Source organism: Barbus barbus (genome assembly GCF_936440315.1).
Source record: "Barbus barbus genome assembly, chromosome: 21".
Classification (NCBI taxonomy): Eukaryota; Metazoa; Chordata; class Actinopteri; order Cypriniformes; family Cyprinidae; genus Barbus; species Barbus barbus.
The window spans coordinates 26,829,385-26,845,965 of NC_136749.1; the positions used below are offsets into that span (position 1 = coordinate 26,829,385).

General features: G+C 35.0%; 2 protein-coding genes across 3 annotated transcripts; both read left to right on the top strand.

Moving 5' to 3' along the window:
• The first annotated feature begins 483 nt into the window (after positions 1-483).
• Positions 484-6,125, top strand: LOC306887075 (ras-related protein Rab-25-like). Its single transcript, XM_079444558.1, has 5 exons — positions 484-764; positions 2,824-3,019; positions 3,953-4,146; positions 5,026-5,106; positions 5,263-6,125. Exons 1-5 carry the CDS (start codon positions 728-730, stop codon positions 5,388-5,390), a joined length of 636 nt encoding a protein of 211 aa, XP_079300684.1. The 5' UTR covers positions 484-727; the 3' UTR covers positions 5,391-6,125.
• Positions 6,126-7,235: 1,110 nt separating this feature from the next.
• Positions 7,236-16,181, top strand: LOC306887074 (ras-related protein Rab-11A-like). 2 transcript variants are annotated; one of them, XM_079444556.1, is made up of 5 exons: positions 7,236-7,602; positions 10,193-10,388; positions 11,643-11,836; positions 12,745-12,825; positions 13,564-16,181. In XM_079444556.1, the coding sequence occupies exons 1-5, from the start codon at positions 7,563-7,565 to the stop codon at positions 13,701-13,703; spliced, it is 651 nt and encodes a 216-aa protein (XP_079300682.1). In that variant the 5' UTR covers positions 7,236-7,562; the 3' UTR covers positions 13,704-16,181. The 2 variants fall into 2 exon arrangements, with proteins under 2 accessions (XP_079300682.1, XP_079300683.1); XM_079444557.1 differs by having other exon boundaries at positions 7,264-7,602; positions 15,858-16,181.
• Positions 16,182-16,581: the final 400 nt, after the last annotated feature.

Below are 16,581 nucleotides of genomic sequence, written 5' to 3' on the forward strand. Positions count from 1 at the left end.
TGATAAAAAACATCACTTTTTTTGTAGCGTCATCAGAAGGTACCGTAAAAGTTATTTCCGTATTCTAATGGTTGGGAGCAAAAGCATTCGAGTCATAAGCTTAAATAATTTACATTTAGAGACCATAATGATGTTTTGTGTTCCATTCTATTTATTCCTTATATGTAGTTTACTTGGTCTTAAAAAGTTTTACATTTATCTTCATAAAACCTGCAGAAACTCTGTATAATATTTGTGTTCAAACAATAATTAACCGTGCAATCCAAAATATGCACCATGGGAGGGGCTTTTCCTTGGCAAATGCCTTCCTGATCTTGGGAGAAACTGCTTTAAAAAAGCGATTGGTTGCATATGGTGTGTATGGCGTCGTTTCATTGGCTGAACAGGTGCACTATTGCACCCAGTTTCATATGACTGCACCTGCACTCGCCCTACCTGTTTGACCTGACTTGAGCGTACCAAAAGTCACGCCCACCTTCCCTCAGGTACGGCACATTTAATAGCGGAACTGCCAGGCTAAATAACAGGGCTAGTAACAACTGAACTGTCCACCGTAAACGGTGGGGTTTCATTTGTTCTTGCTGTTTCTCTGCTATTTCAGGTCAGCTGCTGTAGCATAGAGAGAAGGAACTTTCATTCTTGGTTTTCCTTGGGATTGGTTGGTATTTTGACTCATGCAGCACTAATCTAGATTAGTGAAAGAAGATCTGCTTACAGGACTGACAAAATGGGGTCTGATGAGGCCTACAACTTTGTTTTCAAAGGTAAGCTCTGACACTTTTTTGATGGAGTTGTCATGCACATTAAACAATCTCTGATGGAGCTTTAAACTCTTAGATGATGTTTAGTGATCTGCAAGCATTCATTTCACTGTGTGCAGTAGTTGTAGCGTAATGGTTGGTATATATAGTCATTAAAAAAGAAAACGGTTATAGAGAAATATATAAAGCAGCTGGGTTTAGACTAGAGTAGAGAAATTGAGTCCTGTAGGTTGGTTGAAATCTGATTTCCATGACAACAAGTTTACTCAGTATGGGAGGGGAAATGGTTGCATCTGTTAAAGCCCATTGTGAAACTATGATCCGCTAGAGCAGTCCTCAAGCAACACCAAACCACAACGACTACTTGAAATGACCTGCAATATGTGTTGGTTTCATAAGTTTAACTGAAGCAATAAGAACAGGAAGTCTTTTCAGAGTAACAATTTAAGACATGCAAGATAATGAGCATTTAAAGGGCCAGCTTTAATATGTTCATCACCTGTCAAATCACACATTTGTACATAAACTAAAGGAATAGTTTGCCAAAAATGCTGAAAATTTACTCCTGCTCAGGTCACCCAAGATTTTGGTGAGATGGTTTCTTCATCTGAAAAGATTTGGAGAAATGGAGCATCACTTGTTCACCAGTGGAGTTCACCTCTGCAGTGAATGGGTGCCGTCAGAATGAGAGTCCAAACAACAGCTGATAAAAACATCACAATAATCCACACAACTCCAGTCCATCAATTATTGTCTCATGAAGTGAAAAACTGTGTTTGTAAGAAAGACTCATCATATTTTAAAACTTCAAACAGGTGCTTCCAGCTAAAATATCAGAGTCTTCTGTCCATAATATTGCTTTCTCCAGAGAAAATGTTGTCTCGCTTGAATCAAAAGAGAAATATGAACAGATCAAGCATTGTTTACAAGTAAAAAGTCGCAGTTCTAGACATATATGTGGATTTTGATGTGAAAGGACAAAAGAAGATGGATCTTTTCACTAGACGAAGGGTTATTATGGCTTATGGACTCTTATTTTAGCCAGAAGCGAAGGTTTAATTTAAAAAATCCTTGATGGATTTGTTTCTTACAAACACGCTGCTTTTCACTTCACAAGATGACAGCTGATGGAGTTTTGTGGATTATTGTAATGTTTTTATCAGCTGTTTGGACTCCCATTGTGACGGCACCCATTCACTGCAGAGGATCCATTGGTGAGCAAGTGATGTAATGCTAAAATTTCTCCAAATTTGTTGCGATGAGGAAACAAACTCATCTACATCTTGGATTGTCTGAGTACCTTTTCTGCAAATATTCATTTTTGGGTGAACTATTCCTTTAATATTTCTTATAGGCTTCTGCTTGAACCTTGTATGTCTGTATGTTTTCTAATACTGTTTTTCCTTTTTGTGTCTATAATTGCCAATTCTCCTAACATAACATAATAAATGAACTCCAATCCCAGAAATGTCACAATAACCCTGCATGGGTGTAGTGTTGATTTTACTCCTGACATGTTTGAGTCATTTTTGTTTACACTTGCAATTAGTTGGGCTTTCATAAGGAGTGTTATACTGGGATGTACTGTTCATCCAGTGTTGGTTTGTTCTGACATAAGAATATGAGGATCAGACCAGCTTCTGTCTCATGATTTAATGAACAAAACAATTTCATAATAAGGATGCAGATTTGTGGTTGTATAGTACATGTTTTGCCTCTTAATGTTGCACTTGTTGTTAAAGAGTTACTTGCCACAAAAGTCCACGACAACAAACATGACATTGTAACAAATTACATCATGAGTTTGTGACTGGCAGGTATTTTAATCCGCAACTAATCACTGATTTTACACAAGTTAATGTTGCTTAATACACCAAGCAGTGGTGTTGCAAAAATAAATCATGGGATCTGTCACAAATGCTGAAGCTATGCCAAGAGAATGCTTTTGGGCCCCCTTCATCACAGGGCCGTGACATTCATGGTGGTTGTTTCCAGATTATTGGCATGACTCAAGTCTGGGTTGGCAGTTTTTCCATATGCACTCATATGCATTTTGTTGCAGTGGTTCTTATTGGAGAATCTGGCGTTGGCAAGAGCAACTTGCTGTCACGATTCACCAAGAATGAGTTTAATCACGACAGCCGGACAACCATCGGAGTGGAGTTCAGTACAAGAACTGTGCAGCTAAATGGCCTCACCATCAAAGCTCAGATCTGGGACACAGCCGGACTGGAGCGGTACCGGGCCATCACTTCTGCGTGAGTTTAATATGATATAACATTGAAGTACCTGACAAATGGTGGTGCTAAACAAGCAAATATGCCCATAGTTCCCCAAAAATGTTGTTTTTCTTGTTTCTGTGGAACATTAAACATTTTTCATAAAAGGGAATGGTGACCATAGGTGTGCGCTCAAATAAAAATAAATACATAACTTTTTATTAATTTATTTTTCTGTAGTTAATTATTTGCATATTTACATTATAAACACTACTGTTGGGGTAGGTGTGTTTATTTTTATTTTTATAAATGTTTTTGTAAAAGTCTCTCCTGCTCATCAAGGCTGCATTATTTAATTAAAAATACAGTAATATTGTGAAATATTATTCAAATAATGGTTTTCTATTTGAATATATTTTAAAATGTAATTTATTTCTGTGCTCAAAGCTGAATTTTCAGCATCATTACTCCAGTTTTCAGTGTCTCATGATCCTTCAGAAATCATTCTAATATGCTGATTTGCTTCTCAAGACATTTCTTCTTATTATTATCATAATTGAAACCTCAACGCAATTTTTTCAGTATTCTTTACTGCATAGTATCGACTTCCACTGTATGGACCAGAGCAGTGTGGTGAGGAGATAATGACATTTATTTTAATTGAACCACATTTCACAGAGTGACAGAATTTTAGGTGAACTGTCCCTTTAAGTACTCCGATTATGTTTGTATGTAAATACATTTTTGACTGCATGTAAATTGTCATTCATCTATTCTTTTGCAAATTGAGAAAAATGTAACACATCATGTTTCACCACCCATTACTTTACAATTAATTTCTCACCTGTTGTTCTAACCCATCTTCATTATGTAATATTATGACATAATGTTTTATGACAGTGTTCTGTTCATTTAAAAAAGTAAGTAAATGGAGTCATCTGATTTGATCTGATCTGTTTTCCTGTATCTCAGATATTATCGAGGAGCGGTTGGAGCTCTACTAGTCTATGACATTTCAAAGCACCTGACGTATGAAAGTGCTGAGCGCTGGCTGAAGGAGCTCTACGATCACGCAGATCCACATATCGTAGTGATGCTTGTGGGCAACAAAACGGACCTGTCAGCAGTACGATCTGTTCCATTAGAGGACGCGAAGGACTTTGCAGGTCATTACTGAAGACGACTTCTTATATTATACAAGCTTATTCAAAATTCACAGAGAAACTCAAAAGCCTTCATGACAACCCTTCAAAATAAAAGTTGGGCCTAACTTGAAGAAATAACAAATATATTACTATTGCACAGTAGCATTTACTTCTCCAAGTAACAACAACATTAATAATAATAATAACAGAATTGATTAAAACACACAGAAACTCAAAAGTTTTCACTACAACCTGCCATAATAAATGTTATTTCTAACTTGAAGAAATTATGAAATTATTTTTATTATTATTATTGCACAGTAGAGTACTTCTTAAAGTAGTAGTAGTAATATTAATAATAACATTTATTAAACATTACATTTAAGGAAGATTAAAAATCCATCATCCATGTTTTAATAAAAAATAAATATAATTGTATTTATTAATAATGAAAGGAATTGCTACATTTTTGTTTGACTACATTTTAAAAGATGAACTAAATAGTTCGTTTTATAATTTGATTTGATTATATTTATGTCTGACATTAATCTCTTTTTTTTATATATTTTTTTATATTATATTCTTCTCCTGACAGTAAAAGAAGCCACATTAAACCCATATAAATGTCCAGTCATAAATGAAAAATGCATCCTTGCATAAAATTACATTTTCTGTTAAATTTACAGACATTTCCTTAACCCTCAAACACTACACAATGCAAAGCATAATTCAAATGATATGCTAAACACCTTTAAAAAAAATCAAAATCAGTTCCTTTATTAGTACATTGGGCAGTATTTTTACAGACTTCTCTTAGCGTGTGTATATATTATATATACATCATTTAGCAAAATCAAACAAAGTTAATCTTGATATTCATATTATCATTCATTTTTATAGAAAAGAATGGTCTTCTGTTCATGGAAACCTCTGCTTTGGAGTCAGTAAACGTCGAGGCAGCGTTCAACACTGTGCTTACAGGTAGCTACTGTTTATTCTGAACACATCATACCGTATTTACATGTACTTTACATGTGTTCCTTGTCCTCTGGGTTTCTCCTCTGCAGTCAGGCTTGAAATAGTGTAAGCACTTCATTATCATAATCACACTGTCATTATTTGATCTCTTTCTTTCAGAGATCCATAAAAAGGTGAGCAGCAAAGAAGTGACCCGAGGCTCTATCAATGCTGTGACATTATCCCAGCCTAAAGCTGGAGCAGATGACGCACAGGAGGAAAAGAAGGCCTGCTGTAAGAACCTGTGAAAGAACAAGGGGCCTAAAGGAGTTGTGAATTCAGCAGAGCTATCATTAAGAAAGAACGAGTATGATATAAAACAAAAGGAAATCCATTTCATTGACTGACATAGCCATATATGTATTGTTAAATATGTAACAAGTAAAAGACATTTTAATGTTTGTCAGGTTTGACAAGAATTAATGTCAATTTTAATTCATTTTAATGTGTTTTCCCTAAATGTTCCATGTTCTCAGTAGATTTTTCTTTGTATTATTTATGAAATGTCATGCCAAAATTTTTTAATTTTTTTTTTTAATTACATTTGTTCATTTAACAGACTTTTTTTTTATCCAAAGAGACTTACAAATGAGGAATATATTAGGAATAGTTATTAAAATCAACAGATGCTAGAGAATTAACTTTATCGCTTTAATTAGCGTAAGATATTTTTCCGATCTGCATGTTCATCTTCACTGTTTGGTTTTTAATTTGATTTATTCAACACACCTAATGAAGATAACTGGATAAAAACCCACACATATATAAGAAAATTGTTTTTATTATTTAAGACTAATCAGCACTAATTTAATATTTTGTGATATTAATATATATATATAAATATAAGGATTTATAAGCAAAGTGTTGATATCTTCATAAATGAATGCTGATGCTGCAGGTATTATCAGCTGCTGCTAACACGACATACAGAAAATATATACAGCATGTCATTTTCCAATAAGAATTAAAGCAGAGATATGTATGAAAATGTCTGAATTGTTTTTTCACAATGAGTCTCGAGAGCAGTTTGCAGTTTAACAACAACAACAACATTTATGAATCATCATTATTCAATATGAACAGAATAATAAATATGAATTTAAGGATAAGCTTTAAATTTGTTACTTGGAATATTAATTGATTTGATCAGTTTGAATTGGAACTGGGTCTTTGCAATCATAATGGTTGGATTGATTATGATTATTTATATTAATTAAACTTTAAAAGAAGCCTCTTATGCTCACGAAGGCTGCATTTATTTGATTAAAATTACCATAAAAATAATATGGTCTATTATGTCTATTACTATGGTAATTTTAATCAAATAAATGCAGCCTTGGTGTGCATAAGAGACTTCTTTTATGTACTATGTACTACTAAACAAAAGTTTTTATTTTTAAAGTTTTTTTAATGTTTTTGAAATAATATATATTAAAATAAATTTATATTGAAGTGATATTTCATTTACAAACATTGGTTACTAATCATCCAATAATATGGATAATTCACACCCATAAAATTCAAATGATACATCTACGCAATTTAATTTGAAATTCTTTTTTTATTTTTTTTTATTTTACACTATTGACACACTATTTCCTTTTTTTTTTTTTGGATATTGTGCAGTTGCTTTGACACAATTTACATTGTTAAAAGCGCTATATATAAATAAAGGTGACTTGAATTTAAACGGCATTTTCAGTTCAGTCACTGAATGGTGCACAGCCCTGCCTCCTCATTGCCTCCTACGTGGCATTTTCATGTCCTATCATCCTCTGTAAAGCATGAGTGAAGTCACGCTGTGGAATGCGGAGGAACTCACCTGAAACACACCTGTGACCCTGTGCTTTCCCTTACGCTATTTTTCGAAAGTATTAACCAGCTACCACGCTTTTTATTATAGCTTATATTTTTATTCGTATGTATAAATATATATATATATATATATTGCCTGACAACTACAAAAGACACACCTGTGACTACACACCTGTACGGAAGCCCCGTCAAACATTTCATTGGGTCAGAGAGGTTCACGCGTGTGATTGACAGGATAGTTGGCCAATAAGATCATCGGAAAGGCGGGGCTACATCTCAGCACAATGACGTAAATCGTGAGACAGCAGGGCGAAACTTGGTTGACGTAGCCCAGCAACATCGTAGCAAAGTTGATTAGCTGTTATTTTGGCTAGCTCGGAACCTGTATTTCTTACCGATTACTTTATCTGTAACCGTCGAGGGAAGGAAATATATTGTATATTATTATTTTTGGATTCTGAGTCTAGTAATGAAGCGCTCGTGATCAACTGATGCGTCTCGTAAACAAAGTTTCTTTGACGTCGAAGTAAATATAACAGCACCTTGTGGTTCTCCAGAATCTGAAAACACGGACTTGTTAATAAGCCGGTAAGAAGATTAAAGCCATGACGGGCAGAGAGGACGAGTATGACTATCTCTTTAAAGGTGAGCACCACGGTACTTTCTGCACTTATGAGCTCCTGCATGTCGTCTTCGTGTGTTGCTTGTCACAGGATGTCGTCTTTTTCTATTCTAAAACACATATACTCATATCCAAGATGAGATTTGCTACTGTTTCAAGCTGGTCCAGGTTGGTCAGTCGCTGCGAGACCACCTTGGAGCAGTAAAAACCCAGCTGGTCACACTGTCTTTGGCAGGACAAGCTGTTTTTTGGGTCAATGATCATCTTAGGGTCAGACAGAAGCAAGTGCCATTTTACCAAAACACAGCTACTGTCTTAATATGGATTTTCAAACACGGTAAATGCATAAACAAAGCAAAAGATATAAAAATTATGCATTTGAATAATTTCTAAGTGCAATTTTTTGATTAATTATATATTTTACAACATGATTGGCTTCTCCTAATGTGTCTTGTTTTATTTAATAATTGTCGTATAGATCATACATTTGAACTTAGGATGTGGAAACAAACAATTTGGACAATTAATGCACTTGTCACATGGGGAAAAAAAAAAAAAAAAAGTGTTTTGTGTGGAAACTGATTTAGAATTTTCCTTCTATAGTGTGAGCATTATAAGCACAGTTAAACCGGTAAGACCTGTATAAATCAGGTCCTTCTCAGGATGGCGAAAGTTTTAAAACTCTCCTTTGATCTAATGAATCTGATTCAGAATTTCACTCGGATCATTCATTTGTTCTATTTTGATATTTAACCAATTATACAGTATTGAAGGAGATCAAATGTAAAAGTTTGAGAATTTCCTTTAGTAATTGACTACTAAAGTGAATGCTAATGATATTATTTTTACTAATCTGTCCTCTTTGATATCAGCGGTGGTTATGTCCATGAATTTGACACTCCCATTACTCCCAAGTGCTGCTCTTGACCGTGTGTTTAAGCTATCCTTTCGCTGTTTGACCATGAATCAATCAGAGCTGTTCAATCACCGCTCTGCTCTTTAAACATGTCTGTCCACCAGCTTTAAAACAAGCAGACATCTTTGTCAAAGTGCATTCCTGTGTGCCTAACTTGGATATTATTAACTGAGGCATCTGTTATAGATTTAATTTTTTCATGATGACGAGTTGGCAGCATTAACCCAATTCATATCAGGCTTAGGTTGAATACAAATTTTGAATTTTAATTGTTTAATCACCTTCAGGTTTTCTTCTGAAGTCACACAACATCTTTTTGTGATGAATAGACTGGAATTTAAGTCAATAACTAATAATATTTCTCTCCACAAAAGCTTTGAAATCTTATTCATGTTCACATTTTAAATAAAAATAAATGAGATTTGATGTTCTTGAAGCATCTTTTATTATTTAACATGAAAATGTTCCTCTTACAGAATGCCCACCTAGGCTGTACTGATTTAATAATAAAAAAATAATAATAATTAAAAACAATTCACACACTACTGTAAGATTTGTGTGTTTAAGTATCTTCTGCTCCCCAAGACCGCATTTATTTGATCAAAAATACATTAAAACATTAATAACATTACATTTTTAAAATAACTTTTTTTCTTTTGGAATATAATGTTTTAAAATATAATTTATTCCTGTGATGCAAAGCTGAATTTTTAGCAGTCATTATTTACTCCAGTCTTTAATATGACATGATCCTTCAGAAATCATTCTAATATCCTAATTTGCAGCTCAAGAAGCATTTATTATTATTATTATTATTAGCAATATTAAAAGGTTTTGCTGCTCAATATTTATGTGGAAAATGTGATGCATTTTCTCAGGATCCTTTTATGAATATAAAGTTCAAAAGAACAGCGTTTATTTGAAATAGAAATTTTTGTTGTCATATAAATGTCTGTATTGTTACTTTTGGTCAATTTCATGCATCCTTACATTTACATTTAGTCAACGCTTTTATCCAAAGCGACTTACAAATGGAAGCAATCAAAAGAGCAATGATATGCAAGTGCTATAACAAGCCTCAGTTAGCAAGGTTTTTTTATTTATTATATTATAAATAAAAAGAAAACGGATAGTTCAAAAAGAATAGAGCAAGCTAGTGTTAGAGGCATTTTTTTTTGCTTTTGTTAATTGTATAATAAATAAAAAGAAAACGCATGGAATACAAAAAGATTAGATTATTACATCCTTGCTGAATAAAAGTGTTAATTTCTTAAAAAAAAAAAAAAAAAAAAAAAAAAAACCTTACTGACCCTAAACTACCTGAACGGTAGTGTAACTGTAAATGTAATTTCTCGGTAATAGCTGTTTAATTTTTTTGCCTCCGTCAACGGGAGACACAGACGATCCCAGTATTTCGTAAGTCTACCTGTGTGGGTGAAAAAGGGAGTTGCTCTTCAGTCGTGCCCTTTTCATTCATTGTCCAAAGCTTTGTGGAAACACACCCTTTGTGTGTGAAATATTCAAATCTAATTGCTGTTGTGCAGGAAGGCTGGTTCCTGCAAGCGTACAATGGAATCTGCTTAGAAGTGCTCTGTGTCATGTGTGTCTCCAGGGACAATAGCAAACACAATAGCGTTTAAAAGCGCCATAAAGTAGAGCTGGTTGATCTGACGCACCCGTGTCCTCTTCATCCACAGTGGTTCTGATCGGTGACTCTGGTGTGGGCAAGAGTAACCTGCTCTCTCGCTTCACCCGCAATGAGTTCAACCTGGAGAGCAAGAGCACCATCGGGGTGGAGTTTGCTACACGTAGTATCCATGTGGAGGGCAAGACCGTCAAGGCCCAGATCTGGGATACGGCTGGACAGGAGAGATACAGGGCCATCACATCAGCGTAAGTGTCTTCAAAGACTTCAACTACTTTAAGAAGTCTGATTGTTTTGTGCACCAATTAAAAAAAAAAAAAAATTAATAAATGTAATTATACAATAAAAAAATTAATTTAATAAAATAAATATAAAATCAAATTTACAGTGCGTGCATAATTATTATAGGCAAATCAATACTCTTATTGTATTGGGGGGGGGGGGTGCTTGGGGGTTTCCAAGCACATTTCACCAATTTCAATGCAATCAGTCAATCTTAATAACTACTATTCATTTTGTATATAGTCATTTATAAATGGAAGTTAAAAAGTATTATATTCAGATATGAATAATTATCAAGCAGGTTTTCCTTTACAGGTACAATTACTAAGATTGGTGTGGTTTGGAAGTTTTTAAATGTGCTTTGAAAAAAATATATAATCAATAATTTTAATTAATTCTCATTTTAAACCAAATAATTTGGTGTCTACATGGATATGGATATATTATGCATGTAAAAATACACTTGTCAAGACGATATTGATCTTACAATACAATACTTTAAACAAAGCCAAAATAGTCCGTTTTAAAAAAATGATTTCTTCTAAGACATATGATAATCAGTTAACAAAAAGTACTGTTCATTAACCAGAATAGAAAAATATGAATTCTTCTTAAGCTAAACATACAGAATTATGTTAGATGCACATGCTTGCGCACTGTCCCTGACTAGATATGCGTAATAAGTTTTAAATATTGTATTTTATTAAAATAATAATATATAAATAAATACGTGTGTGTAAATGCGCGAAGTACCTAGAAGAATAACACAGTGCAGTACATTTTAAAACCATTTGCTTTCATGATTATGATTATAAATTAAAATACAGATTTTGTTTTGCATAGTTTTGCATAGCACTGGAAACCTCTCGCATTCAAGTTAAACATGGCTGTGCACACTCTTACGTTTTTAACATGAGGTGGATAATTGTGCCAGATTTTTAATAATTTGAGCTTGCCTTTTTACTGTGTAGTACAATGGGAGGATGTAGACTCCCGTCAAGGGGGAAGTGTTTGAATAATAAAAAAACACCGTTTGGCCCCTAATGATGTACACTCAGATAAGATAACGACTTTAATAACAGTACTTATATTTCCCATGACCAGCCAAATACTCCTTGGTAATCACACTATTATTGGGCACCTTAGATTAATGAATAAATGTTATTTGTTTGTCTTTTAGTTTCTGAATAATGAATGCATCTTTGTGTGTGTGTTCACAGGTATTACAGAGGTTCCGTAGGAGCCCTGCTGGTGTATGACATTGCCAAGCATCTGACCTATGAGAATGCAGAGCGCTGGCTGAAAGAGCTGCAGGATCATGCTGACAGCAATATTGTCATCATGTTAGTAGGGAACAAAAGTGACCTGCGCCATCTGAGGGCCGTTCCTATGGATGAAGCCAAAGCATTTGCAGGTTAGTGTTGTGAGGACTTTATTAGCTAGTTTGAACTGTAGTTATTCAAGAGTTTCTATAAGTAATGTTTTTCTGGCAAATCAAATGTACAGAATGACACCTGAAAACACTAGACTTGTTCATATAATTTACCCAGATTTATATAAAGGAGTGAGAATATAGGAATGAATTGTATTTAACTAAATATTTCACTGTAAAAATAAGACCTAATACACTGCTTTTGTGAAGACCGCTTGTAAGGTTGAGTTAACTAAATAATTGTTAAACCACCAAAGGTCATTTGGAATACCTTTAAAGGTCACAGAGTTGCTGATAGTGTTCAAGGCCTGTTGACTGAGGTGTTTACATTACAGGTCTTGTTGCTGATTGATCAATTTGTATGTTCATTTCTCTGGGCTCTGAGAAGTTGAACGCTACATTGTAACCCTTTAAAGCAGTACTGGTAATAAAATGATGTGGCAACTATTTTTAGGCAGTGTTGACTTGGCTTTATTAATTTATGTGTAATTCATTCCATTTAACAGTCGCAATGCTGTCCGCATATTTTGCTTTCTCCATTGTTGTGTTAGGGTGATAATTGGCAAATGTGGCTTCATACCATGATGCTACTTTACATTTGGCAAATATTTTAATCCTAAGTGAATTACAGCGCTTTCAAGATATACTTTGCCTTTAATACACCATGACTTTGGTGTTTCTGGTGCTGTGCCATGTGGTTTGTGATAACTGCTGTTAACCTTTTTCTTAGCTATCTTGAGTACTGAATGCAGTAATGATTTTTGTATATAGTGCATACTACTTGTTTATCTCAGAAATGGTGTTTGCTAGCTGGTCTGTGTTTTGTTTATGGTGTATTTGGGAAGCTATATTTATTTAAAGTCTTTTATATTTTTGTGTGTGTTTTACAGAGAAGCATGGACTTTCTTTCCTGGAGACCTCAGCGCTGGACTCCTCTAATGTTGAACTAGCCTTTCAGACCATTCTTGCAGGTCAGTCCTGAGCAAATCATTTAGAAGGGTGAATATCGCAAAGCTTTTGGAGGTGAATCTCATGAAAACTGTGACGAACACGTGCCAGTCATTTTTTAAGAACATTCTCATTGCTGTAATGACAAGAATAGTATTTAAATAGCCAAGTATTTATGCATAATTTAGTATATTAATTTAGTATTTTCAAACATTGTGAATTTTTTATTTTAGAGAGAAATATGATCTTTTTTTTTTATTAACTGGACGTTTCTGACACTCGGTTCTGCTCAACTTATGAAGTTAATTAACTTAATAAGTTAACCTTGAAGTTACTAATAAAAAACTAAGGGAACCAGAATCATAAAGAATTCATCCAGAAAACATTTATTCTTTTTTTTTTTTTTTGAGATTCCAAGATGTTTTTGTATGTTATTGAGTATAACCTCTAGATGGCGTCAAACTCCACGCCACAGATATCCTCTGCTTTTCCTGTGAATGAATGAAACTGTTTTGAGGTCAAATTTCGAAAGTTTGCCACGCAGAAATAGTGGTTTGCTTTTTTGCAGTTTTTTTTTTTTTTTTTTTTTTGGCCTGGGAAATAGCTCTCTTCAGCCACACCGTGTTACACAGTTCATTTCCATGCGTCATAATGAACCACAGCTGAAGTTGTTGCACTGTCAGTAACACACCTGCAAGATCACATTTATCAGACAACCCTCTATCATGCCGATCTGTGAATGCTGCCTCTCTCTCACACAGAAATCTACCGTATCGTGTCCCAGAGGCAGATGTCAGGGCGTGGTGATGACGGCTTCTCCCCCAACTCAAAAGTGGTTCCCATTACCGTGCAGCCCACACAGAATTCGGGCAAGCAGGGTGCCTGCTGTCAGAATAACTGAGCTGCCGCAGCACCACCATGGGATCTGGGGAAAATTGGCAACTTTGTTGGGCTGGGCTGCATGGTTGACCATGACCGTTGTATTCCCTGCACGTGATGTGCTTAACATATGTAATGGACTTGCTTAGTTATGCCCAGAATAAGTGAGTAATAATCTTCAAATTTGGAGAACAAGAGATGTTGAAATTGAATGGATCAATGATTTTCTCAGAACTGAGAGGCCATGCTTCTTGCTTCTGACTAATTAGAAATGAGCAGTTAGCTGGGACGCTCAGACGTGGCTGCTCTTTTTTTTTTTTTTTTTTTTTTTTTTTTTTTTTTTTATAATTCCTGCACTTTTTGCCACAGACAGTCAATGGTCTGAAGTATAAGAAAGTGCTAAGAATGCTTAATGCTGCTTTTAAGTATCTCTTGAATGGTTTCTGGTCGCTATGGGTATTCACTTGTGAAATCATATATATATTTTTTTTCCTTTAGTGTGCCAGCTCAGTAGTCTAACATCTGTTCCATGCATCTCAACACCTGAGAAATTCAAACTGTGGTCATCAATTGAGCAACTGTTTGCTCAATTCTTACACTGTAACGGCATCTCTTGTATTTATTGAATGCAAATATGATCTTGTTATTCTGTGGTGTTTTTTTTTTTTTTTTTGCTTTCTCTTTTGTCATGCTTTTATCCATCACTAGATTATTGATCGGAATTTCTCAAGGGTTTCTCCTTCCAGTCATGGCACTCATTTGTACAAGCGCTGGGAGTGTTTTCTGTGGATCAAAGTAATGTTAATGGCTGTATGTGCTGTAGTGTTTAATAAGAGTATAGTACATTCAGATTTAGGGTTGGGAATCGTTGACTAGTTCTTAAATTATCTGATTATTTCTATGACACTTGATTCGGTTAACGGTTCTTGAACGTATGCATTCTAAATCTCTGCTATTTTATGCATAATAAAATATGCAAAATAGAACCACTTTAAAGTTTTTGTTGTCATGATGATGCAACTTATTTATTTTCAGCTGTGCATTGAACTTTCAGGCATAATTTTTTTTTTTTTTTTTTTTTTTTTCTCTAAACATTTACAAGTATGAAAACACACCATTTGTGGTATACTTGTCACTTGTGTGGTGCTTTTTCGCCCCTAAAAATTATATGATTTATCATTATTATATTAATTTATGATTTGTTCCATGTTTCAAACGTTCTCCATTCTTTCATTTTTACTTTAAATGGCTAAAAATGAATTAAGATGCCAGAATCATAAAGAAATAGTTCATCCAATCATAATTGTCATATAATTAACTCAAATTAGGACACAATTTTTGAGATTGTGTGAACGATTTCTTTAAATCCCTGCAATTCCCATCCCTACTTGGAGTACAGATGTGGGACAGGTTTTTTTTTGTCTGCTTTATGACTTTATATTGATGGAAATTTGCATGATTAGTTTTGCTTTAGCTGGTTTCTGGGTGGTGTTTTTGACTAATAGCTTTTTTTTTTTTCTGCTTGCAAAATGAGCGGCAGGTGGGATGCAGTTCACTAAGAGGAGCTTCTATGATTGGGTACATTGACCATATTATATTGCAAGGCAGGGGAACTGATGGCTTGTGATGTACTGCTGAGGTTTTCTTACTGGAAGTGAATTCCTCACTGGCCACCCTTGTTATCTGCAACATGTAACCCGAAGAGCAGCAGGTCTCTCGAGATCTCACTCTCTGTCCTGGCTTTTCTGTCTTCTACGGCTTTTGGTGTGGTTTTATCTTTGCATACGTGTTCTGCGGCGTTTAGATCCTCCTCGCCTCAGGATGGGACAGCTGGGGTCGTGTTTTCAGCTTTAGGTCTTGTCATTTGTTTAAAGACACAAGGTGCTTCCCTAAATGTCTTGCCTGTTAAGATTTATGCTAATGACATCAATCTGTTATGCTGAATATCAGCCGTTTAGCTGGAGTCGTTGATAATTACTGCTTTGGGAAGATTCTGTCATCATGCCTGTTCTTTTCCCAGTGGGACTCCTGAACAAAGACTCTGAATACTGCAAATACGTTTATACGTTTTCAGTGATCATGAATGGTTATCAGCTGTTGGTTTTTTTTTTGGGGTTTTTTTTAACTTTGGTGAATAGATTTTATGTTGACACTCCCAAACTTGTGTATTTTACAGGGTTCCCACATCTTTTGACCAGTGACTTCCGCGTGACCTTTCCAGTCATTCTTGAATACCGGATAAGGAAAATTCATCGTATAGAGATTGCACCCAAAAAGAGCAATTTCTAGTTGATGAAATATTTATGAGCTTTTTGAAATGTTATTAATTTCCATGACTTTTCCAGGTGATTTTAAAATTCCGTGACCGTGGGAACCCGTGAACGCTTCTGTTTTTAAACTTTTTGGTGATTTCTATCCTTTTTTTTTTTTTTGTTAACTTGTGTGAATTTGCTGTGTATTTTAATAAAGAGAAAGAGAGAAAGGGAAGTGGTGTGTGCCCAAGTATGGCGGTCCTTACTCTGAGTTTGTGCTCTGCATTTAACCCATCCAAGTGCACATACACCCGGAGCAGTGGGCAGCCAATGGCGCCCGGGGAGCAGTTGGGGGTTCGGTGCCTCGCTCAAGGGTCTCACCGCAGTCGTGGTATTGAGGGTGGAGAGAGTGCTGGTTATTCACTCCCCCACCTACAATCCCTGCTGGACCTGAGACGCGAACCCACGACCTTCGGGTTACAAGTCAGACTCTCTCTCCATTAGGCCACGACTGCCCCCTTAACATATATAAATAAAATCAGTTCTATTTCAAATCATCATGTGTACGAGCAAAACAATTCAGGGTAGCAGTGACAGATTATTCAGTTTGTTTTATTAGAAACATTTACAATACAATTTCTCGAAAAT